This window comes from Ctenopharyngodon idella, chromosome 21 (assembly GCF_019924925.1).
Source record: "Ctenopharyngodon idella isolate HZGC_01 chromosome 21, HZGC01, whole genome shotgun sequence".
Classification (NCBI taxonomy): Eukaryota; Metazoa; Chordata; class Actinopteri; order Cypriniformes; family Xenocyprididae; genus Ctenopharyngodon; species Ctenopharyngodon idella.
This window is the reverse complement of record NC_067240.1, coordinates 6,928,738-6,954,988: the sequence shown is the minus strand read 5'-3', so window position 1 is coordinate 6,954,988 and position 26,251 is coordinate 6,928,738. Positions and strand designations below refer to the sequence as shown.

Genomic DNA, 26,251 nt, shown 5'->3' with positions numbered 1-26,251 from the left:
AAGCAGTGGACCAATCACAATAGACTGGGCCATCTGACCAATCAGAGCAGAGTAGGCACTTGGAAAGGAGGAGTTTAGAGAGACTGAATCTTTGAACAAACAGTTTTCAGACTCTTTGAGAAATGAGGTGATGTGCAATGTATATTATGAGACGTATGTTTTTTGACCTTTGATGCCTTTAAATCTATTGTAGGAGACCTCTAAAACAAAATTAGAAACCTTTAAAATAGCATAATAGGGGCACTTTAAGAAAACAAGTCCTTGGAAATAGTCCAAAAGGTTGGGGTTCCACAACTAGACAGTTAGTTCTGAATCACATGATTTCAGTTGCACTTATTCAATACGCTTTCTATTCACAAAGTACATATGAAGTTAACTGTGAATCTGCGACGTAGCTGTGACAAGATTGTCCACATTCATTTGGGATGTGTAAGCTATGTCCAAGTGTTTAATAAACTAATTTACTCCACAATCGAAAATGTTTGGTAATTTGACAGTTACCAAGATAAAGGGAGTTTTTGTGACTGTACTCTTTACACTATGCAACTGTACATAGTATTAAAAAAAGTTTATTTTTTAAGTTTACATTTACATTACTGTTCAGAAGTTTTGGGTCAGTAAGATTATTATTATTATTTTTTTAAAGAAATTAATACTTTCATTCAGTAAGGATGCATTAACTTGACCAAAAACAACAGTAATGCATTTATAATGTTAAAAAAGATCTCGATTTCAAATCAATGCTGTTCTTTTGAACATTCTAAAAATCAAAGAATATTGGTAAAAAAAAAAAAATATGTATCACTGTTTCCACAAAAATATTAAGCAGCATATCTGTTTCCAATGCTGATATTAATCAGAAAGGTTTCTTGAGCAGCAAATCAGCATATTGGAATGATTTCTGAAGGACCATGTGACACTGAAGAATGGAGTAATGATGCTGAAAATTCAGCTTTGCATCACAGGAATAAATTACATTTTAAAATATACTTTTAAATTGCAATATTTCACAATATTATTGTATTTTGATCAAATAAACGCAGCTCTGGTAAGCATTAGAGAATTCTTTAAAAAAAAAAAAAAAAAAAATCTTGCTGGCCCCAAACTTTTGTGTATGGTAAGTAGAGGACTTTAGGTGAAAATTTCTTAGTTAATATTAACCTAAACATTAGCAACTTACGAATGAAGAAATTAGGTAATGGGAACTGGTTAAATGACAACATGACTTACTGGATTTACCACAGGAGGCCCCAATTATTGAGGTTGTTGACTTTTGACCTTCTAAATTGCATGAGCAAACCATTACCGGCCTAACCATGAGTCTGTATCGTTTTGACTAGTGAGACAAAACAGACCACCATTGCTTCTAATTACTGCAAAAAGAGCGGCGATTATTAGCAAAAATATGTAAAACTGTGGTCCGGTAATTAACCTTTGCGAATGCAAGACAGCGAGAGGGATGACCATCATTTGTATGTGACACCATAATGTCACATCACAATAACATGGTATAACTTTGATCATTTTTGAGGTATTTTTCTGAAATATGATTTAAATACAGTCCCTCATATTTAAAAAACAACAACAAGGATTTTATACCTTAGTACTGTAGTTTATTTAGCCATTCGGTTTCTCTCCAAGCTAATTTCAGAGCCATTCATAGCATTTTATATGAGAGAATCGCAGGAAAATTTTTATAAAAACCACAGCTTTTGTTGATAACGTTTTCATTATATTGATAAAATTGCATGAGCAAACCGGTCTGAAGTTGATGCAATCTGTTTAGATGTCAATGGGGCGTTACAATTTTCACCTCAGATAATTTCTTCAAGACTGATATTTCGAAGAAAGCTCACGAACACATCTGAATTCATAGCTCACAGCTGTGTACACACACCAATGCGGCATCACCAACCAGACCGGTGTTGAAAGAAACAGCGTCATGACAAGATGTAGAAAGCAAAGAGAGAAAATTATTAAAGGAGAGTGCTAGAAAACAAATGCCTTTTTCCACCGCCACTACTTTCATCGGAATTATCACAGAATCCATCAGGGACTTGTCTAAATTCCAGAGGTTGTTGGGTAATGCATTCAGTTTTCTTCATGCTTTGACTAGCTTTGCTCAACTGATCCCAAACAAACTCTGGCCACATCCCAACTAGAATCACTCGATCTAAAGTTTTCTTGAGCTGGCTTCAAGCACGCTGAAAATGTTCTTCAGCAGACATTCATTAACTTTTGGGTTTTTGGAGAGGAGAATGAAGGTCATCCCTGTCGTAAATACCGGCCAGTTGAAAAGCCTATAAATCAGCTTGAGTGGTGTTGACTCGGTGGTCAGTGGTCCATTTGATTTAAGCATCTACAGAACTCATGACTCATTTGTGCTTTAAAAAGATACATATTCAGATGGAATCGTAACCCTTGCATGAAATCATTGTGGCTATAAAAACACCCCATAACAGAGCTCTTTATGAGCAAACAAGAAGGAATTTGTTTGATATTCAGAAAAACAATACCACAAACAAAAGACTGGCACATTGACCACGGTTTGATCTGCTGCCATTAATTCCCACAGACATCGTAAAGACACAACAGAGAACAATGCAAAGGATTTCCTGTTAAATCACCCTTTTCGTTTCATGGGTCAAAAACGCCAATATCCTATTCCCCGGAATTTCACGAGCTGGTGGTCAAAACGGTTTGTTTGACCTGATGAGCATTTTGAGCTGACTGATGAAGACTTTCACTGATATGAACCATATGGTCAACTTAACCAAGCAGGGCATTAATCACTGTAAAATTGCGTAATATTTCTGCCTAAGTCATTAAATTAAATGTACTTAAATCCCAAATGGCAGATGCTCTGAGAGTGATTCACATCAATTACTTCCAGCTTGTGTCTTTTGAATATTAAAGGAGCGGTCAAAACCATCATAAAATGTTTGTTGGAAATAAATCATACTCAAATATTTTTGCAATTAAGCAGCAAAGATCTCTTACATCTTCAGCCTGCGGATGTGTTGCCTCAAACTAAACTTCTTCCATATTTCATAAGTGTTCATGCTCATAATAATTTAGATAAACTGTTCCTGATAAATTATGAATGCTGGCAAAGTCTAAATCAATTAAAAGTTATGGATTTTAAAAATCAAAATCACAATAACAATTTCAGTTTTAATTGTACAGTAAAATACCATTAAATTTACAGTTTTTGGAAGTGAAAAAGAACAAGTCATTGTTTTGAGTAAAATTTTCAGTAAAAAAAAAAAGGTAAATTGACACTCCCAGAATTCCCTGCATGACACTTTACATTTGATGTATTTTCATTGAAATAACTATGTTTCTTTTTAGTTTTTTTAATCAGTTGTATACATTTTATGTTACATCTAATGTTGTTAAATTAATGTTTATTGTATTTGTAATATCATGTGTGTTACCATGATGGTGCTTAGTGTTTGTGTGAATGACACTGTGCACCTTCTATATATTAGTATTGTCCTTCTCAGCTTGTGGAAAAGCTGCTTGTGATGAGCTTTGATTCATCATGTGACTCTAATCACCACTGTGTTTGGTGGTTGTCAGTGTATTATAAAGATATGAAACAGATATTAGTTCTTCAATAGATTGGTAAATTAACATTCATTTTATCAGTTAATGAAATATGGTATTTTACTGTAAATTTAAGTTAAAGGGTTAGTTCACCCAAAAATGAAAATTCTGTCATTTATTACTCACCCTCATGCCGTTCCACACCCGTAAGACCTTCGTTCATCTTCGGAACGCAAATTGAGATATTTTTGTTGAAATCTGATGGCTCCGTGAGGCCTGCATAGGGAGCAATGACATTTCCTCTCTCAAGATCCATAAAGGTACTAAAAACATATTTAAATTAGTTCATGTGAGTACAGTGGTTCAATATTAATATTATAAAGCGACGAGAATATTTTTGGTGCGCCAAAAAACAGAACAAAATAACGACTTATTTAGTGATGGCTGATTTCAAAACACTGCTTCATGAAGCTTCGGACACTGTACTCACATGAACTGATTTAAATATGTTTTTAGTACCTTTATGGATCTTGAGAGAGGAAATGTGGCTATGCAGGCCTCACGGAGCGATCTGATTTCAACAAAAATATCTCAATTTGTGTTCCGAAGATTAACAAAGGTCTTACGGGTGTGGAACGGCATGAGGGTGAGTAATAAATTACATTATTTTCATTTTTGGGTGAACTAACCCTTTAAATCTGTAAAACCTAAACTGTTTCATATTTTTTTATGGTAAATTTCTAGCAACCACAGCTGCTGGTTTTTTTTTTTTTTTTTTTTTTGTTACTGTAAATTTAACAGATTTTTTTTAGTCATATTCCCATATATATTTAAAGAATTAGTTCACTCCTGAATGAACATTTCCTGATAATTTACTCACCCCCATGTCATCCAAGATGCTCATGTCTTTATGTCTTCGGTCGAAAAGAAACCTTTTTCTTCGCAGAGCTAGTGCAAGATGATCATGTGTGGTTAAAAAGTATACAATTTATTATTTATAATTTATTTATCATCTTAACTGTTTTACTAGAAAAGACCCTTATTCCTCATCTGGGATCGTGTAGAGCGCTTTGAAGCTGCACTGAAACTGCAATTTGGACCTTCAACCTGGTGTACCCCACTGAAGTCCACTATATGGAGAAAAATCCTGGAATGTTTTCCTCAAGAACCTTAATTTCTTTTCGACTGAAGAAAACATGAACATCTTGGATGACATCGGGGTGTGAGTAAATTATCAGGAAATTTTAATTCTGAAGTGAACTAATCCTTTAAGGGAACAAACAATAAATCTTTTGCAATTACAAAAGAAGCAGGACACTTACAGATTCTCAAACTTCAATTGTCTTCTCCTCAATACAGTCCCCCCCACCCCCACAAAAGGAAAAAAAAAAGTATATTTCGTGAAAGGCAATAATGTCATAGCATAATTATGGATTCATGTAGATCAAATTAAACTAAAGAGTGTGGAATGTGGCTACCGGTTTTGTCCAAACAATGGAAGTTAGTGGGGAGAAGGGACGGTAGGAATGTTTTGGAAAACCTTCGTCCTTCAGCTTTAAGTCCCAAATCTTAAAGTAATTGAACAATCAATCCTGGAGCTGTTCAGCGGTAGGTAACCAGTACCCTTGTGAAGCCATGTTGCAGGTTTTAGTTTACTGTGCATATGCCAGACACATCTGCATTTGCTCAAAAGAGCTTTTGGACATGTCTGGGTGAAAAAACCAATATGATCTTGTTTCTTTTAATGGACACTTTTGGAAATAAACTCCCTAGACACAAGTGGATATTAAAGATGAACTAGAGGGGTGAGAAAGACATGCGACTGGACTCTAGAGGCTTCGAGTTTGTGTAAAGGTTCAGCCGATAATTAAAAAGCTTTCTGCTGGCGACGAACAAGTGCTTGTGGTCAGATGAACTTTATGTTTAAGTTCATGGCTGGTTTTCTGTCCTAGAGGGGATAGTGAGAGGAAAAAAACTGAGGGGGTTTATATGATATGGCCTTTGTCTGTTTGGTTCCCTTTGCCTTTTGCCCTGGAATGCTTCTACTTCAGAGCATAGAAACAGGCCTAAAACCACCAGAAATATTTGAAGAATAACCAAGAACCTAGTTCTCCAGAAACGTATGTTCTGAAAGGCCTGCTCTGATCTGGCTTCACAATGTTGTCCCTGATCCCCATTCCTGTGAAACAATATATCTATTAATCCAAAACTATTGTACTAAATCACTTTGTGCGTGGCACTTCATTTAAAACAAAGATCTATAAACTATGCACTATATCAACAATCGTTACAGCAGCCTTTCAGAATACACAGCTTTCCACTGTAAAAACTATATCCTCCAATAAAGGATCATGACGCCATTAAAAAATAAACCATCCAATTGTTCTTGACGCTGGTGTCCTTCTGAAGTCTCAACAGAAATGAGCAAATAAGCTGTTTAAACAGGACGCATGAAAGCAAACTGTCCTTTATACTTCTATTTGTCCTGTTGTCAACAGACTCAAGGTGTGGGAGTAGAGGCTGCACTGGATTGGGGTCACGCGGGACCCAACGCAAAATCTCGGGAGCGGGCAGTTTTACCTTTGCTGCGGGTGGCAGTGGGTGGTCAAAAAGTACAGCGAAGGTCCAGTGATTTGCCAAGTAACTAAAGGACTCACAAATGAAGTTCACCCAGTCATCAGTATACATTCTCTTTCCTCCACTATCTGAAGTAAGCTAGACCAAGTGATTCATTATTTAATTCATTCATAAGTACATTTAATGTTTGTTTTTTTATTCATTATAGCAATATTATTTTCTTTTTGCTATATGTTAGTTATATAGACAAACACCTGTGACATCCGTGATGTTTTTATTTCCCATTTATTTTTATTTTTTAAATTTATTTGCTTAACATTTATTTGTTTTGTGAGTAATTCAAATAAATATTGTGCCTTGTTAGGTTAACAGAGTTTAAGTGTTATGGTTGTGTGTCTGTGTGTTATGCCAAAGTCCTTTAGACAATTTCATTTCATTCAGCGGCCATCTTTGAAACGCCTCTCGGGCATTCAAGTGCAGCTCCTATCTTTGAATGGGGAAACATCAAATTATCCAAAGCTCTTTGCCAAGCTTTCGATTAAAATTTCATATTTGAAATCACCAATGAAATTTGACAACAAGTGTCTCATAAATTTTGTTTTCTAAACGCTCGAATCATGACAAAAAAAAAAAAAAAAAAAAAACTGTCTTTTTCAGGCTGGATCAACCTAATGCGTATGTGCTAAATGCGCGTCTCTTGTGCCTCATTTCGGAGGCGCGCATCTGACTGTTTCTATAGGAACTGGAGCTTCTAACTGCCGCTGCAGTGACGCTATGACTTTACCAATCGGCGATTGGGCTCTTATTTAGAAGGCAGGACTTATTCCGCAATATTGCGCGTTGCACTTTTCTCCCATTCAAACAAAACAAATTATGCGTCTTGTGTTATTCTATAGTCTTTGGTTACGTGTGACCTTTCCAACGTGATTACGTAATGCGTGGCGCATCGCAGAGCAAAATGAGCATTTGTGGTTAAAAAGTATATATATATATATATATATATTTTTTTTTTTTTTAGAAAATGACTGATCGTTTCGCTAGATAAGACCCTTATTCCCTTATTCCAGCTGGAATCATGTAGAGCTCTTTGAAGCTGCACTGAAACTGCAATTTGGACCTTCAAACCGGTTGAACCCTAGTGAAATCCACTAAAAATCTTGGAATGTTTTCCTCAAAAACCATAATTTCTTTACGACTGAAGAAAGAAAGACATGAACATCTTGAATGGCATGGGGGTGAGGTAAATTATCAGGAAATTTGAATTCTGAAGTGAACTAATCCTTTAATGTCAAATTTCGTAATATTTGTGTTGTTTTATTTATTTATTTTTTTGTACTGTGAATTATTTTCTCATACATTTTTTTAAGAGAATTGTGTTTTTTTTGTGTGTTTTTTTTTTTAGAAAACATTGATATGCATTTAATTCAATTAAATAATTAGCCTAGATGATAGTTTGATTTAGATTATGTAATTGTTTACATTATTCAGATACAAATGTTATCTATTACAGTTAGCCACAAGCATATTGGTGCAACACAGAACCAAAATACTTTTACACACATAAATAGTTTCTGAGATAAAGCCAATAAGAGCTCAAAAAATGATCATTCAATGATGGACAGAAGTTTTAGTACTACATCCCTGGCCAGTTTTCACAGCTATCTAGTTCCAGGATGGATCACAACCAAAGAAAATGACACACTGCAATGCATGAATGTTCTCCTCTGTTTGACTTATGATCTATTCAAGAGACAGACCCTGGCTTGCAGGCATGTTCTAACACAAGGAACAGATGCGCAGGAAAATCAAATCACATCAGATCAGAAGCATCAATTAAAACAATGATATGACACACAAATATTCCTTATCGCATCATGAGGTTTGAGAGCTGCCCAAGACACAATCGAAAAGAGGTGTGGTGGCTTAACTAACTTGAACTGCACCTGTTAATTTACAATGAGCTCATATTAAAACATCGATTGAGTCATTTTAGTGACCTGCATATGAGCAAATGTTACTGACAAGCCTGCTCACTCGAGACCCAGTGTGTAAATACTCTCCAAGCACGCTTGAGAGATTTAGGGACTGCACAGGTCACCAGTGCTGGCGCACTCATACACGCATAGAATTTACAAGGACAAGCTTAATGGCAATTTTGGGCAAGTGGTTCAAAGCATCACACATAACGCCTGCTGAAATAAAAAGACCTGTAGTAGTTTGTAATTTAACTTGCTACTTCCAGCATGCAGGTGGACTGAAATGCACCACCACAGAAGAGAAAGTGTGACAAGGGAAAAGTATGGAAACTTGTTTCCACCAGTAAAAAAAAATAAAAAAAGTAATTGCGACTTTTTATCTCGCAATTCTGAGAAAAGAAGTCACAATTGCGAGAAATAAAGTCAGAATTGCGAGTTATAAACTCACAAGTGCAAGATATAAACTCACAATTCTGACTTTTTTCCTCGCAATTCTAATTTTTTTTTCTGGCAAATGACTTTTTTTTCTCAGAATTGAGTTTATAACTCACAATTCTGACTTTGTAACACGCAATTGCGAGTTTATATCACACAATTCTGACTTTTTAACACGCAATTGCAAGTTTATATTACACAATTCTGACTTTTTAACACACAATTGCGAGTTTATATTACACAATTCTGACTTTTTAACACACAATTGCGAGTTTATATCACACAATTCTGACTTTTTAACATGCAATTGCGACTTTATATCTCGCAATTCTGATTTTATAACTCACAATTGCGAGTATATATAACGCAATTTTGGTAAAAAAATTGAGAGATAAAAAGTCGCAATTATACCTTTTTTATTTTTTATTCAGTGGCGGAAACAAGCTTCCATAGAAAAGTGATAATGTAAGGGAGAGTAAAACCTTTTCAACTACAATTTCGACTGTTTGATTTCAATTCTAGATAAATATTTAAAGAAATAATTAAACTATACATTACCAAACCTGTATGACTTTATATCATCCGTGGACCACAAAGGAGAGATGTTGAAGAATAAAAGTATCATTTGGACTACATTTATGACACTTCATGGTGCTTTCTGTCTTTTGCAGCTCAGCAACCTGTATCTTTGCTTGCTTTGATCTCAAGAACATTCATAAAACCTTCTCCTTTTATGTTAAACACAAGAAAGTCTCACATATGGGTTTAAAAAAAATATGATAGTGAGTTACTCTGAATAGATTTTTGAACTAACTATACCTTTAACCGAGGGGGTGTGCAGCAACACAATAAACCTAAATATTAATCTAACCATCCCTTGGCAAAGTAGTAGACTGGAACAACAAGACCTGCTTTAAAACTAGCTTAAGTTACTGTGGTAAGGCTGAGGAATCTTGGTCTGCTTTGCATCCGGAGCCAGCTTAAAGCTTCAGCATCATAATCCCTAACCTTCAAAGAATAATATATCCTTGCTTTCTTTCACTAATTCTAAAAGGTCACAGGAATGAAAACAGGATTACTTAACATGCCCACACAAAACACCAACACAGCTAACCAAGTGAAAGAAAACCCTGGAGACTTCATGAGAACAGAAACAGCACGAGTCACTCTCGAGGAAACACTTACTAATTAAGTGATAATCTAGCGATAGCCTATTAAAAAAAATCTATTTTAATCTATATGAAAAATGAATTTTATATATACACACACACAAAGGGAGAGAGAGAGAGTGAGAGAGAGACTGGCTGACTGAACAAATTTATAGAATCATTTCAATTTGAAAGGAAATCAATGTGAGTCCTCATTTTTAAATATAAACTCAGTATGGTTCTTCATTGGGCACATGAAGAAGTGCAATAAAACACAGCTGGAGTCTGTGTGCTGTTAGTGATGTACAATATAATGGTACATTAAAAACTGGCTGCCAACAGAAATGGAGCCAGTGGTTCTATTTCAAACTTAATCATAAAACAACTAAAGATCATTTATTGGCAGCCTTCCTGCAAATAAGATTTTCTGAAAACCTGTCAAGCAAAACAGGATTCATTGCATAAACATCCAAAACAATCATGATTGACAGACAGATAGGTGTTTATTTATCCCATATGGGAACCTGTGAAGTCCAATTCAGCCTTGCTTCAATAAACACAAAACGTTCATACAAAATCATAAAAGCTATTACAGACAACACACACACCACACACACGACACAACACACACACACACACATCATACACAAGAACCTACAGAATGCTGAGACGTACGAGTAAACAGTTCTTTACCTGTAGCATGTGGTCACCTCTCCGTGGATTTTACGCACGGGGTATTTCGTCGTTGCGATTTTGTTCTCTGCACTACACTTGTCTGTAAGACACAGAAGTCGATCAGATGTTGTGTCTTTTAACATAAACAATTCGTGGCCTCACGCGCAGGAACAAACTTTTCCATCCTCTTGCGTTTGTGCAAACAGCGACGTCTGACAGCACGCGCACTTTACCTGTCCACATTCCTCCCTTCTCCTCTCGGAAAGTCCACGGCGTTCCCGATGAGAACAGTATTACCACCACAGCGAGACTGAGAGGAGTTCCTCTGCCCGTGTAGATCATTTCAAACACTCTGAGATGATAAAAAGATATTTGTCCGTATAAAGCCAGCGTCTTGAAGTTCAACGCTTGTTTCTGAGGAATTGAGAGAGTATTGATTGGTTACCTCCTGCGAAGCCCCACGCGCAGATTCCTCCGGCCCCTCCTACTGCAACACTTGATCAACTTCCATAGGTTCAGAAAAGCAAGTTTAATATAATATTTAATAATTTCCGCAGGTAACATTAAAGCTATTCCTGGAAATAAGCCTGAAAAAGTGAAACCGTGGGGTGTGAGGTTTGAGACAAATAATTATTATTTTAGTTAATGTTATAATACTACAACATATTTAGATAAATAAAAATTCAGACCACACTGTAAATGTTTTCCTATGTGTGTGTGTGTGTGTATTTAAATATATTGTGTGTAAATGAGCTGCGGGCATTTTACTTTTCCATGTTTCTTTTTCTTTTTTCAAAAAAGATGCTACATAGGCATATACCCCTTAAAATAAAATGTTGGAGCAAAAATATCTAGGTTGAGCTAATATTTTGGGCCTTAAAGGGATAGTTCACCCAAAAATGAAACTTTTGTCATCATTTACTCACCCTCAAGTTGTTCCAAACCTGTATGAGTTTTATTTCTTCTGTTGAACACAAAATAAGATATTTTGAAGAATGTTGGGAACCAGTTGATGGACCCCCCCTTTGACTTCTATAGGTATTTTTTTTTCCTACTATGGAAGTCAATGGGGTCAATCAACTGTTTGATTCCCAACATTCTTCAAAATAATCTTATTTTGCTGGTTCAACAGAAGAAAGAAACTCATACAGGTTTCTAACAACTTGAGGGTGAGTAAATGATGCCAAAATTTTAAATTTTTGGGGTGAACTATCCACTTTAAGCCCAAGAATATTAGCTCAACTTAGATATTTTTTGCTCCAACATTTATTACATGACAAGTGTTTAATTCTGTACATAAATACACGAACAAAGAAAATTACAATTGCACAAATAATGTTATGAAATTATTCATTATTTCATAAAACATTATAGAAATGTGAAATGAATGAAAATATGAAATTCTCTCTGTCATGACTGACTGCCATAAGCTGTTAAGGGGACCCAATGGCCCACAAGGCACTGTTGTCACAAAAAGATTTAGGTTAATAGTATATTTCTTGAATATAGTTATTTTTATGTCAGTGCTATTGATGCCTGTGTAATTCATAGAACTATTTCAGTTGTGGCCACAGATGAACTGGGGCGGACTTTTTGAACGTTTCGCCCCCTAGTGGCTGACAAAGCAGCAGCTGTTTCTTGTTTGTATGCAGAGGAGCCCTCACTAAACATGATCTCCATCCCCAACTATCTGAAGAGCAATAAATGAAGATGCTCTCGCCAGAAAAAACTTCCTGATGAATAATCTTGCATCTCATGAGTTTCAGAATTGTTTCTCATGAGTAAGCAACTCTAAACATATCAGAAGGGGTCGAAACTCAAGTGCTTGGAAGCGCGATAAATGATCTGCTTCCAAGGATGTGTTTCCATGGAGCTGTTTGCACATGATGCTGATGAATCTTGGCTAAGATTACTCTTTCGTGCCTTGTTTTTTGTAGTGATAACCATCCTTTTCTTTTCCTGTCAACACTTTCATTACAATCCAAGCAACAGATTTAAGAAGCAAGGTTGATGTCATCAGGGCCAATGTCTAGACTTTATGGAGACTTTATGGAGCTAAGTATTAAAAGTTCACTCATTGCTTTCAAGGTTCAAAATCAAGGCTGAGTGTAAATTCATTTTTCTTAAGCAGTGCTGGGGAAAGTTACTTTAATGCTAGGGTGACCATCCCGTTTTTCCTGAGACAGTCCGTATTTCAGCTCATTTTTAGTGTCCGACTTATTAAGAAAAAAATCATGTTTTGTCCCATATTTCATCTTTCCTAAAATTTCGTTACAACTGGGTGATCATAGAACGAGTAGTAGTAGTAGTAGTAGTAGTGTTCTGTCACGCAGAACAGCCCAATCAATTCGTCGTAGAACAAAATTATCATCCAATCACAATTCGTTATCCTTAGTGAAGGCGGGATAGGCGGAATCGCTGAATGCACAGACCAGAAGCGCTCTCTCTCTCTTTCTTGCGCGTGATCCCAGTTTTCTCTGACAGCGTGCGATCAGTTCTCCTTGCGCCTGAATGGTCAAATGCACGCATAGTTGTCAAAATGTCCATCGTGTGGAGTATCTCACGTAAATACAGTCGGTTATGGCTTAAGTGGATGTAAACAGGTGGGTGAAAACAGGATATTACATCCATGGATTCAGTCTTAAAGGGACAGTAGCCTAATTAAATATTTGTCTCTCATTAATGTTAATAAAACAACAAAAGATGTTAAATAAATGTATATATATATATTGTGAAATAAAATTTCTCATATCATGGTCATATTGCCCACTCGTCCTGTATTCCACCATGAGAAATCTGGTCACCCTATTTAATGCATTACAATACTGCATTACTTCCTAAAAAAGTAACTAATTGTGTTACTTAGTTACTTTTTATGGAAATTAATCCGTTACGTTAATGCGTTACTTTTTCTCATCTGGGCTGGGCTGTTTGTTTGTTTGTTTTTATAAGAACATAAAAGTTCTATTTTTGGTAAATGTAAATGTCCTAAGTGAAATGAATTAGCCTCAGGCTGAAGGAAATGCAAATTCAAGGCTGTACAGTAGAGGGCGCAGTTCAAGCAAACCTTTCAGCTGTGCTGCCATTCTGGAATACAGAAGAATAGGACACAGGAGAAGTAAATGAATAAGTGTATGCTCAGAACTAGTCTGTAATAACCATCATGTTCACACAGCGCACACAACGCCTCTGCACTTACTCACGATTTCTCTCAGCATGGGGACAGGAGAGGTGTCAGTCAATTCATGGGAAAACAAAGTAACTTGCGTTACTTATTTGAAAAAGTAACTCAGATATTGTGTTCTAAATTTAAAAGTAACGAGTTACTTTACTAGTTACTTGGAAAAAGTAATCTGATTGCGTAACTTGTGACACTGGTTGTAAGAGACTGTTCTAAACCTTTATTTCAATCACAACATGAGGGTGGATGTAACATTTAAAACTTCATTGAACCAGCATTTGTTTTCGAATTCTTTCTAGCTGTTTACATATGCTTTTTTGTCTCAGGTGGTTGCATAATTCATGCTGTGCTATTCAAACACCCAAACACAGTAAACAGAACAAATGAACTGTTTTCAGACAGAGAACACCTGCTTTTTTAAGAGTTTTACTCCTAATCAAACAGCGATGAGCAATTGAAGTTTATATTGTTTAACTAAGCATTTTATCCAGTGTAACATAACTGCATAGTGATAAAAATTCAGCATTTTTTTAAGGGATGGTCTCATTTACACAGAAATTAAGAATTGTGTTGACACAGTGTTATGAGTCAGCTAGATTCAAAATGATACAAATATGCGCTAATGAGAATGAGTGTGCTTGCAAGTTTTGCTTTCAATTAAAGCATAGTATATAGGTCAACTTGAGCAGTGCAACAGCAGGAAAATATGCACAGCCTTTAAAAGCCTTCAAACATTTTAATGTTAATGGTAGATGCAAATATTTGCAGTTGGTTATGACTAAAGAAATAAGGTCTGTATTTTTCTTCACTTCTGTTGTATAATGGCTGAAAACATTCCAAGGAACAAGAACAATGATTTGTTTCAATGTACAATAATTATGAAGGCTTAAGCAAAAGTCTGTTACACAAATGTGTTTCTAAAGCAGTGGTTTTGTACACTTCTGTTGATAATTTTGGGGTCAGTAAGATGTTTTTAAAGAAATTAATACTTTTATTCAGCAAAGGACGCTCAATCAAGCGTGACGGTAAATACTTCAAATAAATGTGATTTATCAAAGAATCCTGAAAAAATGTAGCACAGCTTGAATAAAAAAATAGCACAAAGCAGCACAACTGTTTTCAACTGTGATAACAATAAAAAAATGTATCCTGAGTACCAAATAATGATTTTTTTAATGATCATGTGACAATGAAGACTGGAGTAATGATGCTGAAACTTCAGCTTTGCATCACAGGAATAAATACATTTTAAAATATTAAATAGAAAACAGTTAATAATATTTCACAATTTTGCTGCGTTTACTGTATTTTTACTGTATTCTCGCGTTGTGCTGCTCACGTGAACAGCGTCAGCCATACTGAGCCGGCGTTCGGACGTAAACACAGATGCATGAACTGCGTCAACTATGTACGAGACTGACAGGGTAGAGAAGAAATTGTTGAATAAAGTTATTTTTGTTTTGTTTTTGCACACAGAAAGTATTCTCATCGTTACATAACATTAAGGTTGAACCAGTCACGTTGACTATATTTAACAATGCAATTTTCCCTTACACAAAATGAGAATCATCTGTTCTGACATGAAGCTACAACTCCCTGTGATAATGACATTTACATGTGTGTATTTTGGGGTGTGAGAACAGGAAGAATTTACCATGCTGACCTCTGGGTCACCCAAATCAATGGTCCATAATCAAGGTCATCCGGGGGCTCTGCACTGTTATTTTTTCTCCTTTCCTTTCTCTCTTCAGCTGAGAGTTGACACATTAAGAATACAACTCTGGATGTTGAATCTATGTGAAAATATCTGAGAATAGAAAATGAAGCTGTGGGATTATTCCACTGCATCAACAACACATCTGCAGCCAGGATGAGACCTACGATTTATATTTATACATCATGCACTGGAACACACACACACAGAAGAAATCTTGAGATTGCGTCTGTCAGATTTTCTACCTCACATGACCTGCCTGCTAAATCTATGAAAACTAGATTTACTCACTGTCTGGTTTGTGTCGCTACAGCAAGTCATTATGGATTCAAATGCTCATCCTGTCATACTTGGGCACTTTATGACGTGATATCAGTTTTATTATTACCTCTTATTGTTGTCAATGCTGGCATAGGGGCATAGGCATCGCTTGACCATGGGAAAAAAACACAAGAACACATCAAACTGCAATTGTAGTACCGCCGTTGACCGCTAGATGACTCTTCGACTCCAGTGTAGCGCTGCACACCTCCGTCATCGTAAACAAAATGGATGACCAGTGTTATAAATACCGGGGTGCGTCACGACTAGGGAGGGTGCCTGCTGTGCCATTTAAGTTTCTGCAGTTTTTGATGGCTCAGCAGAGGGGAGGAAAAAGGAAGATAGATAAATAGGGAGAGCAGGGTCATTATATGTCTCCAGGTGCAAACATCCCTCACACAGCCAGTCTTAAAGAAGAGAGGCACTGTATTTTCCTGGGGTATATCTATAATGTTTCACACAAGTCATTTTTGTTGCTTTGTTGTGCATTGTGTGTGTATAAGTGAATGTGAATAACTTGAAATAGCCTTGAAAGCACTTGTGGGGTTTCTCTGAAAACTAAGCATGCAATAGTTTTTAAATTGTGCCACTTTTTTATTATTACAATAGTGTAGTTAGAAACAATAAAAAGATGACTTGAAGGGAAAAGATGAAATTGTAACGCTCAGTATGAGGTTGAAAGGAAGTTCAGCTTTTAAATTAAAATATTGCATTATTTGGACCAATTCTGAAAAATAAAATTGTAAATTTTGTATTTAAAAAAAATATATATAAAGATTGATTTGAGCTAAAGAAGATATGATTTAATTGCTGTAGGCAGTATTTATTTAAATACAGTATAATTGCTGTATTTATTACAGAGGAGTCCAAAAGTCAATAAATAAAAGCATTTTAGTAGTGGTGTCGGTTTGGATCCCACTGTACATTTTGGACAGCATGGAAAAAAAAGTCACAGTCCCTATTCAAGAAGATAGTAGCAGATGTGCTTACGTGACTAGAAAATCGCTGCCAGGGGTTTTCGCCAAGATGGCTGCCAAGTGAACAAACTTGCTCCATTGAGGATTTTGGTTTAGCGGAGAGAAAACTGGAAAAGATGGGAAACGAGGGGAAGAACCAGATCTGGAAATGCCAGAAGTTGGAATCAAATTCACTTCGCCTTAATGAGTCCCACTGCTCAATGCGTCAGAGCATGTGCACTAACTACTAGGCCATAGCTCCAAGAAATGCATGTTATCTTCTAACGAGCTAATGAATATTTCCATTTAAAGCATATAATCCAATATATCCAGGGCTATTGTTTGATTGTATCTGCAGTTTGCATGTATTTCTTTGGGTCAGGTCTGCAGATGTGGCAGCATTTGTCCCATTATGGCAGTGTCCAAACTTTTTTTTAAAGGGGGCCAGATTCAATGTTTTGGACACGTTTTGGGTGTCGGATACTTCTCCTTCTTGACCAAAATTGATGCACCTCTTGATCGAAAAATAACATCACAACATTTTTTCCATCAAGAGGTGCGTTGATTTTGGTCTCACTCACGGTTTACTGCTACACCTGGCCTAAAATCTAGTACTGTGTTGACATGGTGAAACTGCATGATATGCATGGTGGGCCACATGTAATGACAAGCTGCAGGCCGTTTGAAATTCATCCCCGGGCCGTAATTGCCCAGAGGGCTTGACTTTGGACACCCCTGCATTAGAGGATCCTGTGCACCAATTTACTCAGGGCAGTGTCACCATAATAAGTTCAAATGCTTTTGTTTTCCACTTTATATTTTTCTCTGTCTATTCGGTCTCATACTACCTTGCCTGAGAATTGGGTCTGCGGACAGGAAGATTCTCTATGGTGGGCATAAGGTGATTACATAACGCTGGCACACCAATCATAGAGGGGCGCCATGCTGACTCCTGGACACACACTTGGCCAAACTAATGTCTCTTTCTCAATTCATCCTTCTGTTCCATTTTCCCACTCCTTGATTGCATCTTTTTCCTTATCGACCATTTTATTTTCCTCAATTTTACCTGTTTATTTTTCTCTTTCAACACAGTATATTTTCTCCTCTCCCCAGGCTAACACAATTCCTGTTCCAGCCCCAAACTTTGTCATTTCAAATGACTTTTGGGCTGTGTAAACCCTGCCTTTTCAGCATTTGAAAGAACTACAAGTACTATTTTATGTATATAATCATTTACTTTATGTTAAAATAGGCTCCAGAATCTCCAAAATTTTGTTTAATTTTTTATATACCCTATTGCTCAAAATTTTGGGTCAGTAAAATGTTTTTTTTTTTTACGTAATTAATACTTTTATTTTGCTAGGACACATTCAATTGATTAAAAAATGACAGAAAATACATTTATAATGTTACAAAAGATTATTTCAAATAAATGCTGCATTTTTTATTCATCAAAGAGTGCTGAAAAAATTTATCATGTTTTCCACAAAAATATTACACAACTGTTTTCAACATTGATTATAATATGAAATGTTTATTGAGCAACAGATCAGCATATTAGAATGATTTCTGAAGGATCATGTGAATACATCTGTAAGATCACTAAAGACAGGAGTAACACCTGCTAAAAATTCAGCTTTGCTACATTTTAAAAATATATTTAAATTTAAATTGTAATACAATTTCATATTACTGTTTTACTATATTTTGATCAAATAAATGCAGCATAAGAGACTTTTTATTTAAAAAATCTTACCGACCTCGTTCTTTTGAAGGATAATATCTACTGCGAAATAAACATTGTTATTAACCTCTCATCCAGATATATCTAAAGTTTACTTGAATTTGTTTTAGATTATTAGATGTGACGATATGGTGCAAAGACAGTCTGAAAACCTTCATAAAAAACGCACATGGCAAGACTTCCTAGGCAACGAGGCAGCCTTCGGTTTCAGATACAGCCTTGGAAAGCATTACAGCTGAGAGAGGACATTGCAAGGAATTCTGGGATAAGCAGAGAGCGAGAGCTGCAGTGCAGCCATAATATCTGTTTACGGTGTCTGCCTGTACAGACGCCAGCTTCTCTTCTCCTCTCTCACAGTTCATACTTTGAGCTGTAGCACTACACACAGTGCAGTCATAGCAAATGGAGGCTGTCATAACATCAGCATCCATCACTGTCAGACAGGCACCTGTCAGCTAGAATACAGGAATGTCCCATAGTGCCATTGCTTCAGACAAACACCCAGTCCCCCAGGGCACCGCAAACCCACGCATACATAAACCAACAGTCTGCCTAACCACCTGAAGAGAGGAGGTGACAGTGCTTGTGTTTTTTTTAACACACGCATAAATACTGTCATGACCGACACTTATATATCTGTTCACAACTAAAGAGGCAACAATTTCTTTATTTTCTGAATAGTTTACAAGTGTTATAAGGTTAGTTCACCCAAAAATGAAAATTATCTTATTTTACTCACCCTCAACCCCTCTTGTTTGAACCGCCCGCTCTAAGCGGGACTCGAACCCGAGTCTGCTGGCATGAGAGTCAGGTGCTCTAACAAGGAGGCTAAAGACTGCAGACTCTAGCATCAGTCACTAGAGCGCCTCTTGAGATCAGGGGAGTGAGGTTTACATGCACAGCTCTTATTGGCCTACGTCCGTTACACTCACCCCCCTAAACCTCACTCCCATCCGGGTCATGGCACCAATGTAACCCCTCCTCTTCGAACAGCCCGCTTTAAGCGGGACTCAAACTTGGGTCCGCTGGCATGGGAGTCGGGTACTCAAACAAGGAGGCTAAAGACCGCAATCTCTAGCATCAGTCACTAGAGCGCCTCTTGAGATCATTACATATAACTTTCTTCTTCTAGTCAAACACATATAATATAATGGTTTAATAAAACGGAGTTATATTAAAAAATATTCTGGCTCTTCCTAGCTTTATAATGGGAGTGAATAGCAACCGATATTTTGAAGCCCAAAAAATATATCTATCCATCATAAAAGTAATCCATATGGCTAATAAAGGCCTTCTGAAGTGCAAAGCAATGAGTTTTTATAAGAAAAATGTCTATATTTAACTTAATGGACTATAATCACTAGCTTCCGGTAAAGTCCGTCCGTGCGTTTACAAGAGAGTCGAGTTCCGTTGTATTCGTAGTAGTAGACGCCTCTCGTGGTTCAAACAAATATGGTTGGGCTTAAGCTCCTCCGACATTTCTTTTAAAAATCCTCAATTTAGACTTCTAATTTGTGACCGGTCCTCTGAGCTTCCCCATTTGTCAATACGTCATGTGTCAGGTCAAAGTTCACTCTCACGGGGGAATCGACTCGTGTAAGGAAGCCAGTGATTCTAGTTTATAGTTATAAATATGGATATTTTTCTTACAAAAATGCACCGCTTCGCTTCAGAAGGCCTTTATTAACCCCTGGTGCCGTATGGATTACTTTTATGATGGATGGATGCACTTTTTTTGGGCTTCAAAATCTTGGTTATTTCAATTATAAAGCTTGGAAGAGCCACAATATTTTAAATAAACTTCCAATTGTGTTTGACCATAAGAAGAAAGTCGTATACACCTGGGATGGCTTGAGGGTGAGTAAATTATGGGATAATTTTTTTTATTTTTGGGTGAACTAGCCCTTTAAAACTTGCTTCTATGATGCCAGGGTTTCACTATGCAGTGACATGTTGCCATGCAGTTGTTAGGGTAATGGACCCAATAACTCAGATCATATACAGTAATAAACATATGACGAGAAAAAGAAAAAAAGAATAATAAAATAAATAAATAAATGACAAATCTTTTCAAATATTTTATATAAAAACTACAAATAAATGAGGTTAAGAATAGAAAAATGGACCAATAGCTTAGTTTTAAAGCCTCGTTTCACAATAGTTTTAATTAAGTACTGTATGTAGTTTGCAGACAAAATTAAATACATTTTTTTGCATGTATTTATAAATTGTATTATTGTTGTATTTATTATTATATTTCTCTCTGAAATAACTCAACACCATATGCAATGTTACAAGATCATGTGAAAACAATTTTGCAAAACAGTATTTGACTCCTAACATAGCCAAAAAATGATTTCAGATGAGTTCTCTGCAGTGGTCATTGTCTGGCTGGTTAGCTTCAGTTACTCCCTGCTCATATAACTGCCATAACTACAGCATTATGTGGGTAAAAAAGCGTGTGACTGTGTGATGAGAGTATTCAGGTAAGATGACACCTCCTGTACAGTTCTTGTGTAACTCCAGACACAGTGTCTCACCTGAGCATACCGGATGGCATCAGACCTGCTGTCCTCTGGCTGTTGTCCGCAGGGAGCTGCTGTCACTGTCTAGCCGAGAAGCCAGATAAGACAAATGGTTATGTAAATTGTAATATGAGCTATTTGAAGCTACTGTGTTCCAAATTATTATGCAAGTGACATATCAGTAGGATTTTAGTACAATAAACATTCCGATTTTAGTTTTTCAAAGAAAGTTTTTGTTTGTTTTTCTCGTATCTCTTTAGATAACTGGTATTAATCTCAGACAGATTCGTTAAGTAGTTTGCCAGGTCTTCTTAGGTAAAAGGAAACTACCAAAAGAAGTTGTTCCACATCATTAAGCAAGTCACAGTTCTCATGCAAAATAGGGAGGAAAAAAGATCTTTCTGAAGATGAAAAGTATGAAATCGTGCAATGTCTAGCAAAAGGCATGAAAACAACTAATATTTTGCAAAAACTGAATAGAGATTGTCAAACTGTCAAAGATTTGCGAGTGATTTAGAGCATAGAAGAACCTGGTCAGATAAAGGCATTTTATAATTATATATATATATATAGCTTTTGAACATAACTGATGACTAATCTACATAATAATACCCAGTAGCGACCTTTCCTTTCCATTTGACCCCAATCAGTATACCTTACTGCATATCTGGAAGTGTCTACAGTACCTTTATAAATACACCTTTTAACCTATTTTATCACATCATATCCATTCACTGGCCTTTCCAAAGGCAAAGCACGTAGATATTTAAAATTCTATGATTATATAATGCTTGCATATTAAACATTCTGTAAATATCCAGAGCAGTATGCTCCATTTATGTCAATGCTTGAGTTACTGTTACATTCTCAGATTGGATACTACAGCAAACACCCTAATCTACTCATAATACCTTAGCAACTGCATAGCAATACCATAGCAACCACCCCAAACCACTCAGAATACCTCAACAACCACATATGCTCTAGCAACCATCCCCAACACCATAAACAACTCAGAATACCTTAGCAATACCATAGAAACACCATAGCAACCACCCTAAACCATGCAGAATACCTTAACAACCACATAGCAATGCCTTAGAAACCACCCTGAACACCCAAACCACTCATAATACCTTAGCAACTGGATACTAATGCACTACAGCCACACTAAACCATTCATAATACTTTGATAATCACATAAAAATGCATATAGTAACTACCATGAAAACTCTTAACCACTCATAATACCTTAGCAAAAGCATAGCAATGCCCTAGCAACCATCTTAAACCACTCAAAAAGAATTCTTTAACAATACCTTAAAACCCACATAACATTAGCACTAGCAACCACCTGTAACACCTAAAACCACTCACAATACCATAGCAAAAGCATAGTAGTAACACCCAACAACCATCTTAAACCACTCAGAATACCTTCACAACTGCATAACAATGATCTGAAACACCCTAAACAACTCATAATACCATAGCAAACCATAGCAACCACCCTAAACAATGCTCAATACCTTAACAACCACAAAGCAATGCCTTAGAAACCACCATGAACACTCTAAAAACCAAAAAGCATAGCAATCCCCTAGTAACCACCCAACAGCACTCAGAATACTTTAACAACCACACAACAATGCCTATAGCACCCATGAACACCCAAAACCAGTCATAATACCTTAGCACCTGCATAGCAACACCTTAGTAACCACCCTAAAGCACTCACTTTCACAATACCTTAACAACCACATAGTAATAATGCCCTAGCAACCACCCGTAACACCTTGAACCACTCACAATACCATAGCAAAAGCATAGTAACACCTTAATAATCACTTTAAACCACTCAGAACACCTTCACAACCACATAACAATGATCCAGTAACCACCCTGGACACCACAAACCACTCATAATACCTTTGCAAATGGATAGCAACACCCTAGCAACCATCTTAAACCACTCAGAATACTTTCACAACCGCATAGCAATGCTCTAGCAACCACCCTCAACACCTTAAACCACTCAAAATACCTTAGCAATAGCATAGCTTCAGCATAGCAACCACCATAACAATGCAGTACCTTAACAACTACATAGCAATGCCTTAGTAACCACCCTGAAACCCTAAACCACTCAAAATACCTTAGCAATAGCATAGCAACACCCTAGCAACCATCTAAAACCACTCAAAATACCCTCACAACTGCATAGCAATGCTCAAGCAACCACCATGAACACCCTAAACCACTCATAATACCTTAGCAATACTATAGCTTCAGCATAGCAACCACCATTCCATGCAGAATACCTTAACCACAACCACATAGCAATGCCTTAGTAACCACCCTGAACACCTTAAACCACTCAAAATACCTTAGCAACTGGATATCAATGCCCTACTGTCACACTAAACTGCTCATAGTACTTTAATAATCAAATAGAAATGCTTATATAGTAACCACCCTGAACACCCTAAACCACTCATAATACCTTAGCAAATGCATAGCAACACCCTAGCAACCACCCTGCTTTTAAAGCTTTATCACTGAAGCTTTATGAATATGTCAGATAATGTCAGTGGGTACAGTACTTCAAATTATTTGGTTGTGGTCATTCCATAGATTTTTATTTTTTATTCATTCAAATTCGCAATTGCAGGTTGCGGGTTTTCTGCCACCTCTAAATTTCTCCTGTTGTGTTCCTATATTTCTATTTTCAATATAGCTGTACAGTATAGGTTATAGTTCCACGCTGTCTCCTGTATTAAGGGGTTAAGTGTTGCTGCTTCCCCGTGACAGCCACCTGTCTCTCTGACTGAACATTTCTACCTTACGCAACATAAAATTGAAAGCCAGCCCTCCTGTGTTTTGTCCTCCGGAAATTTAACAGCTCTCGGCGAGAAAATGAAACACCTTTGTAGTCACATCCTGACCAGAGTAGAGCGACAGAAAAACAGAATGCTCTGCACCCACGTCTAGAAAGTTCTCAGTACAAAGACTTCCTGAGGACAGCTACGCTTCTGCTGTTCTCCTCACATTAGAATGGGCATATGACAGCTCACCTGACAGACAAAGAATGTATCCACTTGAGATATCCCATAATACCCTTCAGACAAGGCTGTTCCTTGTTGCTACAGGAGCTTGGCACATTGATGGCCTGAGGTTTCAGTTCTTCCAACCCCTGGAGAACTTCTTTGTTAGCCATGTTTTGTGCACACGCAGATCAGCCCTGGAGGTCACTGCATTAGCCACACACTAGCGGCACTTCAACGTGACATATGTTTGCAAGATGTGCAGCTATGTGTATCTTGGTGGTGGATATTTTGTAAATGACATGCTGAAATATTATGACCTGAATTAAGCATTTTATTATGTGCAGTGCTCCAGCAGTTGAATCCGACATCTGCAAAGAATCAAATGCAATTGAAACAATGCATTTTTTCCCATCGGGTTTAATGCAAAACTGCTCTTCATAGATGCGACCTGAGTGCTGTGAAACCTCTTGTTCACTGAATTGCATACAATTCTTGATTCTATAACAAAGGGCAGAAATATGTTGCAGTAGGACAGCACTAAAATTGTAAACATTGAAAATAAATGTAATTGATAAATTTCATCATTGATTTGTTGGGTCTATAATATAATGTAATATAAATAGGGCTGTTTAAAATGAATGTGTTAACTTTTTTTTTTCAGTTTAAAGGGTTAGTTTCACCCAAAAATGAAAATTCTGTCATTAATTACTCACCCTCATGCCGTTCCACACCCGTAAGACCTTCGTTCATCTTCGAACACAAATTAAGATATTTTTGTTGAAATCCGATGGCTCAGTGAGGCCTGCATAGCCAGCAATGACATTTCCTCTCTCAAGATCCATTAATGTACTAAAAACATATTTAAATCAGTTCATGTGAGTACAGTGGTTCAATATTAATATTATAAAGCGACGAGAATATTTTTGGTGCGCCAAAAAAACAAAATAACGACTTATAGTGATGGCCGATTTCAAAACACTGCTTCAGGAAGCTTCGGAGCGTTATGAATCAGTGTCGAATCATGATTCGGATCGCGTGTCAAACCGCCAAACTGCTGAAATCACGTGACTTTGGCGCTCCGAACCGCTGACAACGCTGATTCATAACGCTCCGAAGCTTCCTGAAGCAGTGTTTTGAAATCGGCCATCACTATATAAGTCGTTATTGTTTTTTTTGGCGCACCAAAAATTCTCGTCGCTTTATAATATTAATATTGAACCACTGTACTCACATGAACTGATTTAAATATGTTTTTAGTACATTAATGGATCTTGAGAGAGGAAATGTCATTGCTGGCTATGCAGGCCTCACTGAGCCATCGGATTTCAACAAAAATATCTTAATTTGCGTTCCGAAGATTAACGAAGGTCTTACGGGTGTGGAACGGCATGAGGGTGAGTAATAAATGACATTATTTCATTTTTGGGTGAACTAACCCTTTAACGCATTAAAAATATTTAACGCAATTAACACAGCATCCGTTTTTTCTGTCATCCTTTAACTAGCGTTACATTATATGATCAAGCAACATTGACGTTGAGTTCTCTTTTGCGCTTGAACGCACAAAATTATGCAAAATGCCCGTTTTGTTGAGTATTATCATAAGCACAGTCTTAAATGAGTTAAATAAAGTCTTAAATGAACATAAAGAGTTGATGTGAGTCAGATACGCACCATGTGCATCAGGTCTTAAAGTGACAGCAGCCTAAAAAACCTGCTTATGTCTGTCTTCAATATTAATCAAAGAACAAAAGAAAAACTGAAAATCACTCACTGCTCTTAACTGAATAACTTTTGTAGCTTTATATAAAAAATCTATCTTTAATTTATAATTTGTGCAGTGAAGACTGTGAAGTGTTTGATAACTTTAATAAATTTTATACCTGTTAATTTGAAGATTAAATGTAAAATTATTACAATATTAAAAAAACGTTAATGTTAGGTGTGATTAATCATGATTAATTACAGAAAAATGTGTGATTAAACTGATTGACAGCACTAAATATATTTTTTGCAGAGGGCGTGAGTACTTGTATTATTTGATTGATTTTTCTGTATAATAACAACAAATAATATCAATAAAGGTGAATGAATGAATGAGAACATGCTTTCAGTACAATACTGGAAATAAGATTAGCCTTAAAAATCTTTAGATTAATCCATTTCATCATTTATCATCATGTCATTATCATTTTATGTTTTTATAGTGTTATTTAAAAATATGTATTAGCATTTATAGTGAATAAATTGTTGAGTACTTATATGTATCTTTTGTCTGTAAAACAACAAACAAACAAACAAACAAACATATAAATAAGTGTATTTCAATGAAATAAGATAAACTTTAGATGAATCAATGTAATTATTTATCACAAAATCAGCAATTATTAAAATAGTTAT

At 36.4% G+C, this 26,251-nt stretch overlaps 1 protein-coding gene across 1 annotated transcript in view; it reads right to left on the bottom strand.

The window, feature by feature from the left end:
• The window catches only part of LOC127504322 (collagen and calcium-binding EGF domain-containing protein 1-like), a 64,878-nt gene extending 49,085 nt beyond the window's left edge, over window positions 1–15,793 (bottom strand). Inside the window, exons 1-3 of the mRNA XM_051878872.1 lie at window positions 15,736–15,793; window positions 10,594–10,788; window positions 10,379–10,460 (exon numbers count right to left, since the gene is read on the bottom strand). Of these exons, the coding sequence (XP_051734832.1) occupies window positions 10,379–10,460; window positions 10,594–10,788; window positions 15,736–15,793 (335 nt within the window). The remainder of the gene's footprint in view (window positions 1–10,378; window positions 10,461–10,593; window positions 10,789–15,735) is intronic.
• Window positions 15,794–26,251: the final 10,458 nt, after the last annotated feature.